A 16761-nucleotide genomic window follows, 5' to 3' on the forward strand; every position below is an offset into this window, starting at 1 on the left:
AAGATTACTTACTGACTCCTATTACTTGAAATATCACACCAAACACGAGAGCAGGCGGTAAATCATTCAACGTTTAGTATTCCCCTAATGTTGCCCTTTATCTGCTTTGTATTAATAGAACCGCTTCGAGAATTTCTTGAAATATTGCCTAAGGGACCGGGGAAGAACTGATGTGCTTTGCTCTACCACTTTTTCATTTTTTGACTTACCTTCTCCAACGCCCCATATTCCGATGAAATAGTTCTATTTACTCGTAACGGATCAGCGCATTTGCTGTTAAAAGACGCGTGTCATGGGATTATTATTTCAAGGCTAAGGTCACAATAGGTAACACACTGGTTTCACTTTCGTGTTCCTGTTTACAAGTTGAAGGCTGGTTGCGGATGAGCAATTTTAAGTTTCTTGTCTTGTCTGGTTGGAATTTTGACGCCTAAACGAAATTCAGAACCGATTTTAGTAGTTGTTTCAGACAAGAGATATTTACATTCTCTACAGAGGCTTAACTGTGGAGTCTTATCCTTGTTGCTGCTCTGAAAAGGACTTTGATCAACACATTCTCGAACAGAATTTAGATTTGCTCTATAATTTGACTCAACCCCCATTAAGTAGCTCTGCTCATAAACTCAACGGATCAGCGCAGAAATCGCAAGTCTGACGTTTGTGGCTTTAAAGGTGCCATAAAAAATGATGCAATGTCTAGAGATTATTTCTGAAGGTCACAGTATGTAACTAATCAGTTTCACTTTCATGTTCTTGGTTATTAGCTTCTAAATAGCTCATATTGTCCTTGCGTCCGTTTTCTTTCTTACTTATTCTCTTTCCGATTGCGTAGTCTTACGCACGCATTTTTTGTTTCAGTGTTTCTATTTGTGTATGTTGGACAAATCGCTGGCATCGATTTCATGTGAATCACATTTGGAGGTAACTATCACTTAATGATAATGATTGTAACAACTTTATTATTTTACTTATATAGCGCACTGCGGTGCGGTGTACAATATTCTTTCGGAATGGTATAGAAGCAAACAATACATATGGAATTGTATTTTAATGTGAACAGGGAGGGAGTGGGGATGGGGTAAGCTCAATCTTACCCCCCCGTCTCACTTCTTCCACGCTAAGTAAGGTTATCGTACCCAACTTAATGACGAACTTTCCAGACTTTTGTAGAGCGAAAGAACTTCGAAAAATAATGAAGGTTAACGTGTCGAGGCACATCCTAGTGTTGTTTGCTGCGGAGAGATGATGGACAAAGAATCAAACCAAAGCAAATTCAATAGTTATCAGTAAAACAATTGATGTTAAACTTGCAGAGTGCAGCTATTTAGGGAGGTAGATAAGGTGTTCTGCCTGAAGGCCAAAGAAGTTTTCGCTTTCGCGTTCGTCGAGTGTTTTGTTGACTACAGAAAGCAGCCTATATTCTTTATCGCAGATGATCAATCACCACCAAAAAGTTTCCAAAACTTGACAGGAGCAAGTACCTTAGTTTCATTTGCATGAAATTTATGAGTAGCAGATATAACTCTTTTCAAACGAAAACTACTTCCTAGAATTGCTATATTGGAAGAGAAGGAGCTTCATGAGACCGTAACAAGATGAAATTTAACCGTGATTTCTCCCATCTTCTTTAACGCAAATTCCCCTACATCAGTGAAAATGTTATTGATGTTATTTTGTTATGCTTTGTAATTTCTTTAATCTAATATTCTGAGTTTATCAACTCAACAAAAGAACTTCTATGTTTGGTCGGGCACCGAATATCTTCAATACTCCAAAGCAGGTTGCTTCTTATTTCAAATGGATTTCTTAGCTCAAGCTGAAGAAGGTCTTTACCAGCTCTATTTTCAGTTTAAGTCATCCTTTCATTCAAGTTGATCATTTTTCAACGATCAAAGTTTGTTTGAGTGACTGTAAAGAAAAGTAACCAGGAAAATACAAACTATTTTCTCTTAACTGACGTAACCCAAAAACCTGTCTTTCTTACTTCAGCAAAACAAAAGCAGTTCAAATGGCCCATTGATATGGCGTCAAAATTATTCGATCATCGCTTTATAAGTATTGTACGGCCTTCCAATGAAATCTCTCGAAGTCTCTTGTGCTGTCTTGCCTAGAGACGTGATTTATGTGCATTGCGACGAAGCCAGATTAGCTTTCGCATGCGAGTTCCTCAAGTGTTTTGTTGACTACAGAAAGCAGCATATATTCTTTATTGCTGATAAAGTATTATTACCCCACGAAAAGTTTCTAGAACTTTGACAACGTGAAGCAAACTTTAATTCACTTACCTGAAAGTTATGCGTAGCAGATACAACTCGTTTCAAACGAAAAAGAAGCAAGCGAACAGTGTAGAATACTTATCTTGATACGAAACACGCCGCAGGAGAAGGAGCGTAATACAGAAAACTATTTTAGCAAAAAGATAAAATTGCACTGCGACTTCTGCTATCGTCGCTTTAGGTTAGAAAAGAGATGTTTGTGACCTTACGTTCTTTTGATACTCTAACTGATACGATCCATTGTCTAATATGCTGACCGTATCAAATGAACAAAAGACGGAACTGTTTAGCAAAGTTGACAGTAATTATGAAAAACGCAAGGGGCAAAAAGCAGCGGATTACGGCTGCCACAACTTCATTAAAACTCCAGAAATTTTGCTGGGAGAATCATCCATTTTAAGGACTAGAGGTGGAAGAGATAAGAGGACCTCAAGAGATAAAACTCTGTTTAGTGCTACAGTATACCAGCACTGTAGTGTCATAGTATACCAGCACTGAAGTGCCACAGTATACCAGCACTGCAGTGCCGCAGTATACCAGCACTGCATTGCCACAGTATACCAGCACTGTAGTGATAGTTCCAGAACTCAGTGAGATAATCCAGCTGCGAACAAACTGCCAAAGCCTTTGAAGCTTTGAGATCTAATGTCCGTGAGATGAAGAAGAAACGAAATAAATAGCGAAAAAAACAAGTGTTGTAGAGCGTTTTCAAGGCTCGTTATTTCAAGCATTTTCAGGTGTACCTTTTGTTTTATTAAGTCTCGCCTTTTCGCCCCTACGTGCTATTTTGAACTTGGCTCAGCACTTACCGTGCTAGACATTTTAATCCTTTGTTATGGTTGAAGATAACTAGTTTGCTAGGTGGTCATGTTTGAGTTGGTAAAACTGACCTTGAGTTTTACCCACACTGAACATCCTGTTTTGGAAGTTCCCACGGTTAGCTAGCCCAAACATGTCTGTGATTTTTGTATTTAATACTGGAGCACTCCTTGCTGAAAGTAGTAGAAATAAGCAGTGGAACAAGAGAGAGAATAAAGAAGAAAATTACAGAGTCTCAGTACCTCTTGTTAATTTGCCAAGCGAGTGGTAAAACCCCTCAACAAAAGTGCTTTTCGTGAAATGTCTTCTTAAACTTGTTCCAAACGTCAATATTGCATAAAAGAACGCTTATTATGTCAAATATATCTCTTGGCTCAGGCTGGAAAGAATTCTGTCTCTCTATCAACTTTTAACACAGACCCCGTTTTGTCATTTTCACTTATCTTTCATTACAGATCACTTGCCGTGAAAGTAAGCCTTGACTGATAACAGTTACATAAGCCGTGAACAAAAAGTAAATAGATTTGAAAATTCTTGCGAAAGAAACCTCAAGCAACAGAAACCCAGAGCAGATCTGTGGCAGCACTAAATGCAGAAGGCTTCCTTCCGCTGTTAGGAGCCGTCTAGATTGTCGAACAGCATGAGAATTTGTAATATTAATTTACTAATCAGATCAAAGTCGTTCAAATCTCCGTGTTACTTTGCGGTAAGAGGTGATGGATCAGAAATCAAAACAAACTATTCTTAATACTTCTCAAACAAAAGAAAAATAGATGACATGTTGCCATGTATCTGTTCAATAATAGATGACAAAAGTGTCACGTGAGGTACAGCAGAGTGTGTCACTGATGTTCTTACTATTTTGACGTCTTCTGTGATCTATTACTAAACAGACCCACGGCATCATGGATGATCTATTATTCAATTTATTATTACTTATATAGCGCAAAATACATGTTAATATGATCTAATGCGCTAGAATTCTGATTGTTTTATATGATAAATGCGTCTGTCCTCCAGTCGATCATTGGTAAGAACCAATCACAATGCCAGCGTTATTTAGCTTATGATACATAAAACACCGGATATGCTGCTGTGTGCAGCTTTAAATGCATGTGATTCTTAATTATTCAACCTTTGAACGCAGACAGTTTAAGTATTCCAAAGGTTTCCCAAACTTCCAGAACGGTATGTATTATCTAAGTTACTGATTCAAGTGAGTTCCAGATAACTTTTTTCTCTGAATTTGGTTTTGTTATCGATCTATAGAATCAGAGTGATCATTTCCATTCGTGAAGAAACCTCAGTTCACGAGTTGACGTAAATTAAAGTTAACCGTCACGTGTGGTGTGTATCATTTTATACAGTACGCTGGGAATTTATTTCGGCTCAGGTTGGCAAAGTTCTCTAGTATTTATCTAAGAGTGATGGCTGGTTTTTACTTAACGCTATCATACTTGAATGAAGTGAGAAGCGATTCTTTATTGATCACTAGAAAGTGAGCTGAGAGAATGGAATTCAATGTTAAGAGACCTTATTAAGTAAGATTATCAAAACTAATTACCTCGGACGCAAAGAAGATAAACTGAGAAGACGGAAAAAAATTCGTATAGCTTAGAAATTATTGACTTTGACCATCAGTTCTCAGACTTAGACAGTATTCCTGATGCTTTAAACATTTTCTTTATTATAGGAAAATTCATTACCTGACGAGGGACTCGTGCGGTATCAGTTTTTGCAGGAAAGTTAACGCGGAATTGACGAGGTAGGTGATCGATTTTCCTTAAGTCGCATATTTGAACAAAAATTAGTAAAATCAGAGTTAACTTCGTTTGCTTCTTCGGATGAGTCAAAAAAATAAAGGCTGATAGTTTCTAAAGAAACTGTTTGGGGCTGCGTCGGTGGGGGTAACGAAATAATTTGAATATATCAACAAAGTTGAAATGGTAAATTGGCCACTGTTACGATTATAAAAGCTGACGTTTCGAGCGTTAGCCCTTCGCTCCGACGAAGAGCTAACGCTCGAAACGTCAGCTTTTATAATCGTAACGGTGGCCAATTTACCATTTCAACTTTGTTGATACATTCAAATTAAATTGAGAAAAAAAATGATGTGAAGTTGTTAAAAAGTAGCCTTGATTCTTTGCTGCTCAATTTTCCTTCATATCCCTAGTCCTGGCGTCAATTTAGCTCCACCCTGTGAATAAAGGAAATAGACTTCCTTATTTCTGACCCACCCCTTTCCTAAAAAAAACATGTCTATGCGCGTATCGCTAGATCTTGACACATATACTATTTGCAAAGACAACCCTGATGCCCATTAACAAAACTTTGGTTTTGCGCAGGTTCAGACAAGAAATGGCCGCTGCATTTGAATACACGGAAGAGCAGCTAAATTACTTCAGGATTTGTTACGTTGTCACTAATATTATAACAGAGGCTCTGCGAACAATCTTTAAACAAGAATGGGACAGTCGCCACAAGACAAGACTAGGAGAATGGAAAGATCAACCTAAAAATGGACTGGACTTTTGGAATGGGGAGTCCCTAAAGAACAGAAGGAAAAACGCACGGCTGTTATCAACCATGAAAAATGGCGATAGAGCTGAATGGGATTGTACCATGCTCTTTTACGCTATTCTTTTTTCAGATTGTATCCACGGTCTCAATTCAGTGGTTCGATCAAACATAGATGATATAAGAAATATTCGGAATGAAATCGCACATGACGAAGCAGGCCAACTCTCTGACGGAGATTTCAATATTGTTATATCGCGGGTGAAAACTGCATTCGTCGCCCTCGGTCTTCCCACATTAAAAATCAATGAAGTCCAAAATCAAACAGCCTTCCCCACAGAGGAGTTAAGTAAAGTTTTAAGGGAGGTTAACGACCTGAGACAAAAACTTAAAGAGAAGGAAAAGGAACTTAAAGGAAAAGAAAAAGAACTTCAAGAGAAAGCAAAGGTACTTCAAGTAAAAGAAGAACAGAGGCTTGCCTTGCAAGAACAGTTACACGCAGATGTCTCTCCATTTTGCATTCTCCCTCCTAAACCAACACACCTCATCGCTGCTCGAGAATCTGAAGTTGATGAAATTATGCGAAACCTGCAAACATTAAAACGCACCGATGATGGGATGAGCATACTGTATTTGTCAGGAAATCCAGGAAGTGGCAAATCTCAGCTGGCCCGTTTAGCAGCCAAGCGATTCTACGACGAAGTCAAAGAAACACCTTCCGCAGCTTCATTTGTCATGACACTGAATGCTGAAAGCCCAGAAACAATTTTGAACTCGTATGTCGATTTTGCTCAACATTGCAAATGTCCCGGATATGAAATAACAAACACTTACGGCTCGAAGGATTTGAACACAGACGAGAAGATTTCATATCTCAAGTCCCTAATAAGTGCAAAAATTAAGCATTACACTTCATGGCTGGTGGTAGTTGATAATGGGAACTCTCTTTCAAGCGGTCTTTTGCCTGATGCAGGAAACGAGGTGTGGGCAAGGGGCCAGATGCTAATAACAACGCAGGGCACTGCGTCTATGCCGTTAACAAGCTCTTCCGTACAAAACCTTTCCGTCAGCGCAGGAATGCAACCTAACGACGCATGCTCTTTGCTGAGCATTCTTTCTGATATCCCAATTAATGACATAGAGAAAGAAGTTGCTAAGGTATTAGACTACCAGCCACTTGCCCTAGCGGCTGCAGCCACGTATGTGCGACAAGTTCGTCAGAGTAAGGTATCCACGAAATTTGGCTGGAGCGACTACCTGAAGAAATTGGAAGAGGGGAAACGAAGTGCTACTGAAATCAGACTTGCTGAGAGCAATCCAAGCTATCCAAACTCCATGACCAAAGTAATAACACTCGCTGTCGAAAAGGCGATGGCGGACGATATAATTTTCCATCACATCTTCAATTTTCTCTCTGTGTGTGCATTACAGCCGATCCTTCAAGAAGCTGTTATCGAGTACGTCAGAGCAGTAGATGAAGATTTTGAAGATGAAGATATGATGAGAATGAGAATGAATCAATGTTCATTATTGCTGATTGAAGAAAAAGAAGAAGAGGAAGAAGAAGAGGAAGAAGAAGAAAAAGTGAGTAGTGTCTATATTCGAGCTCATGGTATTGTTCACGATGTTATTAAATCTGCGACGAAAGATTGGACAAACGATGAAGTTTACGAAGTGGTGTATGGGGCTGTAATGTCATTCTCAAAATTCGAAAAATTAGCTTCTATTGATGTGGGAACAAAATTAGCTCCCCATTTAAAGATGTTAAGCTTAAAACTTGAACATGTGGTAATTAGAAGAGAAAAGCCAGAATTCTCCGAAAGAGCACTTAAGTCTTTGAGTTCTTACGCTGGTGCCCTTTGCACCCTCGGTCACATGTGCCATGACCACAGTGAGTTTGGAGCAGCGATAGTCTTTTATAAATTGCAGTTAAAAATGATTGAATCAAGTCACGAAGGAGAGGACCTGAAAAAATCAGCATGTTACAACAATCTGGGTACTTTACACAGTGACCTGGGCGAAACAGATCAAGCAAAAGACTACTATAAGCGTGCAATGGAGATTCGTCTGAAGAAGCTTGGACCTGATCATGTTAATGTTGCAGCCTCTTACAACAATCTGGGTAGTTTACACAGTCACCTGGGCGAAACAGATCAAGCAAAAGACTACTATAAGCGTGCACTGGAGATTCGTCTGAAGAAGCTTGGACCTGATCATGTTGATGTTGCAGCCTCTTACAACAATCTGGGTAGTTTACACAGTGACCTGGGCGAAACAGATCAAGCAAAAGACTACTATAAGCGTGTACTGGAGATTCGTCTGAAGAAGCTTGGACCTGATCATGTTGATGTTGCAGCCTCTTACAACAATCTGGGTAGTTTACACAGTGACCTGGGCGAAACAGATCAAGCAAAAGACTACGGTAAGCGTGCACTGGAGATTCGTCTGAAGAAGCTTGGACCTGATCATGTTGATGTTGCAGCCTCTTACAACAATCTGGGTAGTTTACACAGTGACCTGGGCGAAACAGATCAAGCAAAAGACTACTATAAGCGTGCACTGGAGATTCGTCTGAAGAAGCTTGGACCTGATCATGTTGATGTTGCAGCCTCTTACAACAATCTGGGTAGTTTACACAAAGCGCTGGGCGAAACAGATCAAGCAAAAGACTACCATAAGCGTGCACTGGAGATTCGTCTGAAGAAGCTTGGACCTAATCATGTTGATGTTGCAGCCTCTTACAACAATCTGGGTAATTTACACAAAGCGCTGGGCGAAACAGATCAAGTAAAAGACTACTATAAGCGTGCACTGGAGATTCGTCTGAAGAAGCTTGGACCTGATCATGTTAATGTTGCAGCCTCTTACCACAATCTGGGTATTTTACACCAAGCACTGGGCGAAAAAGATCAAGCAAAAGACTACTATAAGCGTGCACTGGAGATTCGTCTGAAGAAGCTTGGACCTGATCATGTTGATGTTGCAGCCTCTTACAACAATCTGGGTAGTTTACACAGTGACCTGGGCGAAACAGATCAAGCAAAAGACTACTATAAGCGTGCACTGGAGATTCGTCTGAAGAAGCTTGGACCTGATCATGTTGATGTTGCAGCCTCTTACAACAATCTGGGTAGTTTACACAGTGACCTGGGCGAAACAGATCAAGCAAAAGACTACTATAAGCGTGCACTGGAGATTCGTCTGAAGAAGCTTGGACCTGATCATGTTAATGTTGCAGCCTCTTACAACAATCTGGGTATTTTACACCAAGCACTGGGCGAAACAGATCAAGCAAAAGACTACTATAAGCGTGCACTGGAGATTCGTCTGAAGAAGCTTGGACCTGATCATGTTGATGTTGCAGCCTCTTACAACAATCTGGGTAGTTTACACAGTGACCTGGGCGAAACAGATCAAGCAAAAGACTACTATAAGCGTGCACTGGAGATTCGTCTGAAGAAGCTTGGACCTGATCATGTTGATGTTGCAGCCTCTTACAACAATCTGGGTAGTTTACACAAAGCGCTGGGCGAAACAGATCAAGCAAAAGACTACCATAAGCGTGCACTGGAGATTCGTCTGAAGAAGCTTGGACCTAATCATGTTGATGTTGCAGCCTCTTACAACAATCTGGGTAATTTACACAAAGCGCTGGGCGAAACAGATCAAGTAAAAGACTACTATAAGCGTGCACTGGAGATTCGTCTGAAGAAGCTTGGACCTGATCATGTTAATGTTGCAGCCTCTTACAACAATCTGGGTATTTTACACCAAGCACTGGGCGAAAAAGATCAAGCAAAAGACTACTATAAGCGTGCACTGGAGATTCGTCTGAAGAAGCTTGGACCTGATCATGTTGATGTTGCAGCCTCTTACAACAATCTGGGTAGTTTACACAGTCACCTGGGCGAAACAGATCAAGCAAAAGACTACTATAAGCGTGCACTGGAGATTCGTCTGAAGAAGCTTGGACCTGATCATGTTAATGTTGCAGCCTCTTACAACAATCTGGGTAATTTACACAAAGCGCTGGGCGAAACAGATCAAGCAAAAGACTACTATAAGCGTGTACTGGAGACTCGTCTGAAGAAGCTTGGACCTGATCATGTTGATGTTGCAGCCTCTTACAACAATCTGGGTAGTTTACACAGTGACCTGGGCGAGACAGATCAAGCAAAAGACTACTATAAGCGTGCACTGGCGATTCGTCTGAAGAAGCTTGGACCTGATCATGTTGATGTTGCAGCCTCTTACAACAATCTGGGTATTTTACACAAAGCACTGGGCGAAACAGATCAAGCAAAAGACTACTATAAGCGTGCACTGGAGATTCGTCTGAAGAAGCTTGGACCTTATCATGTTGATGTTGCAGCCTCTTACAACAATCTGGGTATTTTACACAAAGCACTGGGCGAAACAGATCAAGCAAAAGACTACCATAAGCGCGCACTGGAGATTCGTCTGAAGAAGGTTGGACCTGATCATGTTGATTTTGCTGCCTCTTACAACAATCTGGGTAATTTACACAAAGCGCTGGGCGAAACAGATCAAGCAAAAGACTACTATAAGCGTGCACTGGAGATTCGTCTGAAGAAGCTTCGACCTGATCATGTTAAAGTTGCAGCCTCTTACAACAATCTGGGTAGTTTACACAGTGACCTGGGCGAAACAGATCAAGCAAAAGACTACTATAAGCGTGCACTGGAGATTCGTCTGAAGAAGCTTGGACCTGATCATGTTGATGTTGCAGCCTGTTACAACAATCTGGGTAGTTTACACAGTTACCTGGGCGAAACGGATCAAGCAAAAGACTACTATAAGCGTGCACTGGAGACTCGTCTTAAGAAGCTTGGACCTGATCATGTTGATGTTGCAGCCTGTTACAACAGTCTGGGTAGTTTACACAGTCACCTGGGCGAAACAGATCAAGCAAAAGACTACTATAAGCGTGCACTGGAGATTCGTCTGAGGAAGCTTGGACCTGATCATGTTGATGTTGCAGCCTCTTACAACAATCTGGGTAGTTTACACAGTGACCCGGGCGAAACAGATCAAGCAAAAGACTACTATAAGCGTGCACTGGAGATTCGTCTGAAGAAGCTTGGACCTGATCATGTTGATGTTGCAGCCTCTTACAACAATCTGGGTACTTTACACAGTGACCTGGGCGAAACAGATCAAGCAAAAGACTACTATAAGCGTGCACTGGAGATTCGTTTGAAGAAGCTTGGACCTGATCATGTTGATGTTGCAGCCTCTTACAACAATCTGGGTAATTTACACAGAGCGCTGGGCGAAACAGATCAAGCAAAAGACTACCATAAGCGTGCACTGGAGATTCGTCTGAAGAGGCTAGGACCTGATCATGTTGATGTTGCAGCCTCTTACAAGAATCTGGGTAATTTGCACAGTGACCTGGGCGAACTCCAAGAGGCCAAGCATTGTCTTGATCGTGCACTGGTAATTTTTATTTCGAGGTACGGTCAAGATCATGTTAGGGTACGAGAGGTCAGGAGGAACTTCTCTCGGCTACAACAGAAAAGGAGATGCGTCGTGAATTAAGGTTTAAGCTGCTTTGAAGAGAAGAAAAGATGGACTTGTAGATAGTCTATAAACTGGGCTAATTTATAAACGATGAAGGCCTTTAATTCTTTTTAGACGTTGCTGTCCCTTTGCTGGAGAAGTTTCGCCAGACTCTAGACCGTTTTGATATTTTCGTTATATTTGATATCATTCGAACTTCTTCTATCCTGATTTGCAAACTCTGTGATGGGAGACAGTTTAAAGACGTTTCCTTGCTTGAAGTCCCACGTTCCAGGACAAAATCGTTTATGAGTCGCCATATAGTGCTGCTTTTTCTGAATTATGACTTTTGATTGATTGGCTTGTGTACATATCACTCTCTTCTTATCAGCAACGTATATTTATAAAGTAAAAGATAGCCTGGTGGTTTCGTTATGTTTTATTTTTGATGGAACTTAAACTAAAAACAGGCTCCTCCTGTAAGAAGGAGTATAATTGACAAGGTTTCCAAATGAATAGCTCAGGACTTAATAGCACTGTAGATCTCAGTCTGAGAAGTTTCAAAGTATTGTAAAAGATTAAGAGACTCCTTGTGATATTACCTTAGAATTTGAAATTTCGTTGAAGTGGAGACATAAACGCTTTATCTATTATCTTCTCATACATTCTTAGATGAATGTCTCGCGTTAACTACAGAGTGTACGAGGAGCTTCGTTTAATCGGGATGATTAAGTCTAGTAATGGTTGATTTCGACTCAGTGCATCTCAGTTCACCGATCTTTAGAATAATGACGGACTATATATACATTAGCCTTTTGTGAGAGCTTACATAAGTTTATATATTTGTCTGCGGTCAAATGTGAGATCGTAAGAGATGATGTTTTTTTCAAATACACGGACATGTTTTTGCATCAAATAGATACTTGTGTGGTTATTATCTTTCGATTTTACTTTTGGAGCGTGCAGTGGCCCCTCCCCACCCAGATTATTCAAGCATGATTTGTTTTAGCGTCACTCCTTTGGCAAGCTCGTTATCTTCTTTTTTATTATACTGGGTGAAACCCGAAGCGAGTGCCAAACGTTAGCAGCGGCTTCAGTTGTGTATCCCTGGCGCTTGTTCCATTTTTTGTCCCCCTTCCCCGGGCCAAAAATCTTTATGTACATCTTTGGTTTAGATCCGTTGGTGAGGTTGCAGTGTACGTCGTTCCCTCCGGTTTGCTGACTCTGTTTATGACGTAGACAAGTCACATGGACTTTTGTTCCATCTTAAAACAGTCAACGTATGTGTTTTCTGAAGCTTTCGATTGCAATGTTCTTCTTGACCTTTTTCATTTTCAATTGTGAACATTTGTGAAAAGAGGAAAACCTCACAGCTTTGAAAATGGCTTTTCGTCGCGCAAATTAAAATGGATAGAGCAAAGAAGCACAACACCCACAAAGAATAAAGCATGTTTTATCATGAATTTGCAACTCTACATCACACTTATAGGTCGTGGCAGTACAGACGCTGCAGCGTTCGGTCCATCCAAACCCAATGAGGGCCAATATGCCCCAGGACAGTTTGAGCAAGTGCGGTTAATAATAAATGATTTGTTAGAGGGCAGTCTGACCAAAGTTTGCCGAGTTTAGAGAACAAAAATACAGGCTGTTCAGGCGCATTGCAATTTGAAAAAAAATTAATCCTTTATTTAAGGAAAACCGACGGTAAAAGTTTAAAACAAACATGGAGGAAAAGCCAGTAGGAAAAACCTCGCGGTAACTTACTGAACGGCGCATGCGTGCACGCGATTGCATAATAATACGTCGGAACACACGGCCTACGACCGTTTCCGCGAAAACGGTTCGTATGGCAAAATCCCAACCGAGTAAAAACTAATCACAGCGCTCGGATTTACCTCAAGACTACTTGGCCGTATGAAACTATCAAAGTGACCCTGTGGGGGACCCATAGATATATTATGCAGAATACAATTGTTTATTTTATGCGGTCAAGTCTAATGTTAAAAAGTAAACGTGATATTTAATTCTTATACTCCCTTAACAATGAGTAAGTTCTTAAGAGGGAATAGTCGGAAGTTCACATTTTGGTAAATGTTTATCCCACCTACTTGTCCGGCACAAAATTAGCCGTCATCCCTGCAACAATAGCTTCACCAATCATTGATAAGGTACATGTCATCGGTGCCATGAGGTAATTTTTATGAAGCAGAATACAAATTAACATTTGAATCAGTGTCCGAACGATTAATATATCGTGTTTCGATGAATTGTTGGGGAAATTTTGGTAAAAAGTAGAAAACGTTTTTCAAAGCACTTTGAATGGATAATTAATGGCTAGTGTTTCGAGACAAGGGCTACTTGAATTTAAACTGATAAGAACGTCTTGGGCTGAGATTCGATGGCCCGAAAATGTAGGCAGGGTAAATCATAGATCACGAATTATGCATGAACCCAAGAGGAACATAAATGGTTTAAATGGAGGCTTGTTTTAAACAATAACAAGGCGACACCACAACATCGGGAGCTACATTCCCTACACTTTGCGAAAAGTCATGAGCTACTTAAACGTGCACCTGCTCTTTTGTACAGAGAAGATGCAGCAGACGGGGCCTTTTGTGTTAATTGTCCTTCTCTAAGAAGACTAGAATGTCTAACCCTTTGCAGATGTCATAGCATGAGTAGCGCATGCTCCTGAGTTATATCAAGACCCTGAGTGTTAGTCTGCCCTGGGGCTTGAACCAGACCTCTAACCTTAGACCTCGGAGCTAAAGTCGCCCAGGAGCCATCAAACTCGTCAAATTGAGAAGCACTCTGTTTTTTTTTACTAGGTATGAACAGACTATCCTGTAATTGTCCTGCTCGTGATGTTGATATTTTACAGAGTCGCATACTAAGAAATGTTATGTTTACAACAATGAGTAGTGGAAATATGATAGTTTTGTTGTCTTTATTTGAAAATGATGTGGTGTTCCAAAGATTTTTGGACGATTGTAGTTTGCTGGTGCACGAGGCTAAGAATCAAGGAGGTAACAATGTACTAGAAGGAACGAGAATGGCGATCATGACGAATGATATAAATTAACATACCTTCCAAGGCAAGTAATGTAGCGGCCGAGTTCTGATTATGGACGCTTGCGGCCAATTTTCTTATTTTGGAAACTGGTGTATGATTTCTTTTTCTTTTTTCTTTTAATTTTGACGGTAGTGTCTGATTTTTGACAAAGGGGCCGATTTTTCGATTTTGGACAGCAAATGATCAGTTATCCAAACAAGTCAATTATCCTAGACTCCAAGCGCGTCTCCAACTAGACCAGCGGTGGCCAAGAAGAAATGAGAAGAAAACTCACTTGTGATTTCAATGGTGAAGTTACAAGTGACATTGTTTCCTGATTGGTCCATTGCATGACACAGAATAACACGATTCTTTTATTGAACGATTGAGGAGGTTGGTGGATTTGCTGATCATGAGTTGTCCGTAGCAACCGGTTTCGTGCAGGTAACCGACGATAAAAACTTTTCTCGTTCAGCATAAGATGACATGGGGTTTTTTGGACATGTGACACCAAACGTGAGAGAGAAAAAGATCTGGAATGGAAAAGAGTTCGTTAGTTTCAAGCGAAAGAACAAACATAAATCAAGCTGACATATCACCTGATGTCAACTCTAACCTGACCTTCGTACAGAGTTTTAGTATTTTTCACAACAGAAATGACGCATGGAACACTCATCGATTTCCCAATCTTTAAGCTCGCAATTAATTTATTTTTATCAGCACTTGCACAAAATATCTCCTTGGCTCGTTATCAAAATGGCAGAACCTATTATCAGTCGGGTCGAATACTGGCTTGGTTAACGGGAACATAGAAGAGGCTTTCAAATCTTTCCCGAAATAATTTTTAACTGGAAAATAACAGTTTCCCATAAAATAATGAACAATTAAAACTTATGATGACACGAACACAATAACATACGCGAAAACGTGTATCGGGGGCAAAAAGCTCAATATAGTATGAAGGTGGCAAGTTATGGGTAAACAAGTTGTGTACACAAAACTTATTGAAAAGGACTGCTGGACACAAAAATAAAAACTGCGGACGTAACACAAAGTTCGTACTGATATGGAAACCAGAAGAGAACTTAAGTTCCAAAAAACATGGTTAGGTAGTTATTTAAAGCCCTCTCTACTCAATTATTTCTTAGAGGGAGTTTTCTGTGTAATAATAATGGTCTAGGATAAAATATGGACTGGACTGTTTTTTGGACGATTTTTTGGACGATTTTTTGGACGACTTTTTTTAACGATTTTTTGGAACATTTCATCAGGGGGGCGGCACACCTTTAGTACTCAGGGAGGAGTGGGTGCAGTCGAGAAGTACTGAGGGAGGGGTTTGGAAGAGTTTTGTTACTCAGGGAGAGGTGGTAGGTGGTTGTAACTGTAAACACTACTGGTTCATGGAGTTTTTACTCGATCGTACAGGTTATTTTAATTGGTTTTTCGACTGCCTTCAATCAAAATGTTTTCGCTGGGCCGCGTTGTTTCTTTAATTTATAGTAATGCGAAAATGCCACGTATACATTGGACGTAAATTTTTATTGAAAATATCGCGTTTACGATCTTTTACTGTAGAGTTACTAGTCTGGCGTAGGTTATGCGTGTGCCTTTCGAGTCGACTTGTGCACCATCAGTTTTCCTTTGGGTATATAGTGTGTAATTACCAGATTTATCTATCTTATTTTTGTCATTGAAGTTATCAGACGAGATCACGAGATTACCGGTCCTTGGCCCTTGAATAGAATTCACAAGCACTATCGTAATTTTTACGTTTGTACGTTTACTATATGAAATCATTTTTGGTACAATCGAGTGTCTCGAGTGCATTTAGCGGGTTTTGATTGTTTTTAAACAGGCGCGCGGAAGAAAGTTTAGTGGTGAACAATAAAGACAATAGAGTGTTTATGTCTCGGAACTGGCCTAGGGTAAAATATGGACTGGACTGGACTATTTTTTGGACAATTTTTTGGACTATTTTGGACGATTTTTTGGACGATTTTTTGGACTATTTTTTGGACATTTTTATAAGGGAGGAGGCACACCTTTAGTACTCAGGAAGGGGTGGGTGCAGTCGACAATTACTGAGGGAGGGGTGGGGGAAGAGTGTTATTACTTAGGGAGGGGTGGTAAGTGGTTGTAATTATAAACACTACTGGTTAATGGAACTTTTACTCGATCGTAATAATTGTTGATTGTTTTTAGACTGGCACGCGAAAGAAAATTTAGTGGTGAACAATAAAGAAAATAGTGTTTATGTTTCGGAACTATCGGTCTGATAGTTGCCCCTTGGAAATCTGATGTTCTTAAAACTAGCATATTTGCCCAAGAAGCGAAGCTTGTCGGGCAAATATTTCTTTTTAAGAACATCAAATTTCCGCGGGGCAACTAGTAGCTGATGGTTCCTCGACAGAAACACTCTATTGTTTAACTAGATATTTCGGTGTTGTGCGAAATTCTGTGATATCGTCTGATAAGATCACTGACAAAAGGAAGATAGATAAATTCACTAATAACATACTGTATACACAAAGGAAAACGTGAAGCAACTGATAGTGCACACACAAGTGGACTCAA

The 16761-nt window shown here is 40.2% G+C and overlaps 2 protein-coding genes across 2 annotated transcripts in view; one reads left to right on the forward strand and one right to left on the reverse strand.

The window, feature by feature from the left end:
- LOC111347607 (uncharacterized) overlaps positions 1-16761 on the reverse strand; it is a 563268-nt gene that overhangs the window by 181650 nt on the left and 364857 nt on the right. The gene's annotated exons all lie outside the window — the stretch shown is intronic.
- On the forward strand, positions 2345-12053 carry LOC148731447 (uncharacterized). The gene is made up of 2 exons (XM_088761054.1): positions 2345-4860; positions 5441-12053. The coding sequence occupies exon 2, from the start codon at positions 5454-5456 to the stop codon at positions 11172-11174; it is 5721 nt and encodes a 1906-aa protein (XP_088617180.1). The 5' UTR covers positions 2345-4860; positions 5441-5453; the 3' UTR covers positions 11175-12053.

Source organism: Stylophora pistillata, chromosome 5 (genome assembly GCF_964205215.1).
Source record: "Stylophora pistillata chromosome 5, jaStyPist1.2, whole genome shotgun sequence".
NCBI lineage: Eukaryota > Metazoa > Cnidaria > Anthozoa > Scleractinia > Pocilloporidae > Stylophora > Stylophora pistillata.

Excerpts from the sequence above, each read along its gene's own strand:
- LOC148731447 (XM_088761054.1), top strand. The coding sequence starts at position 5,454 with ATGGCCGCTGCATTTGAATACACGGAAGAGCAGCTAAATTACTTCAGG.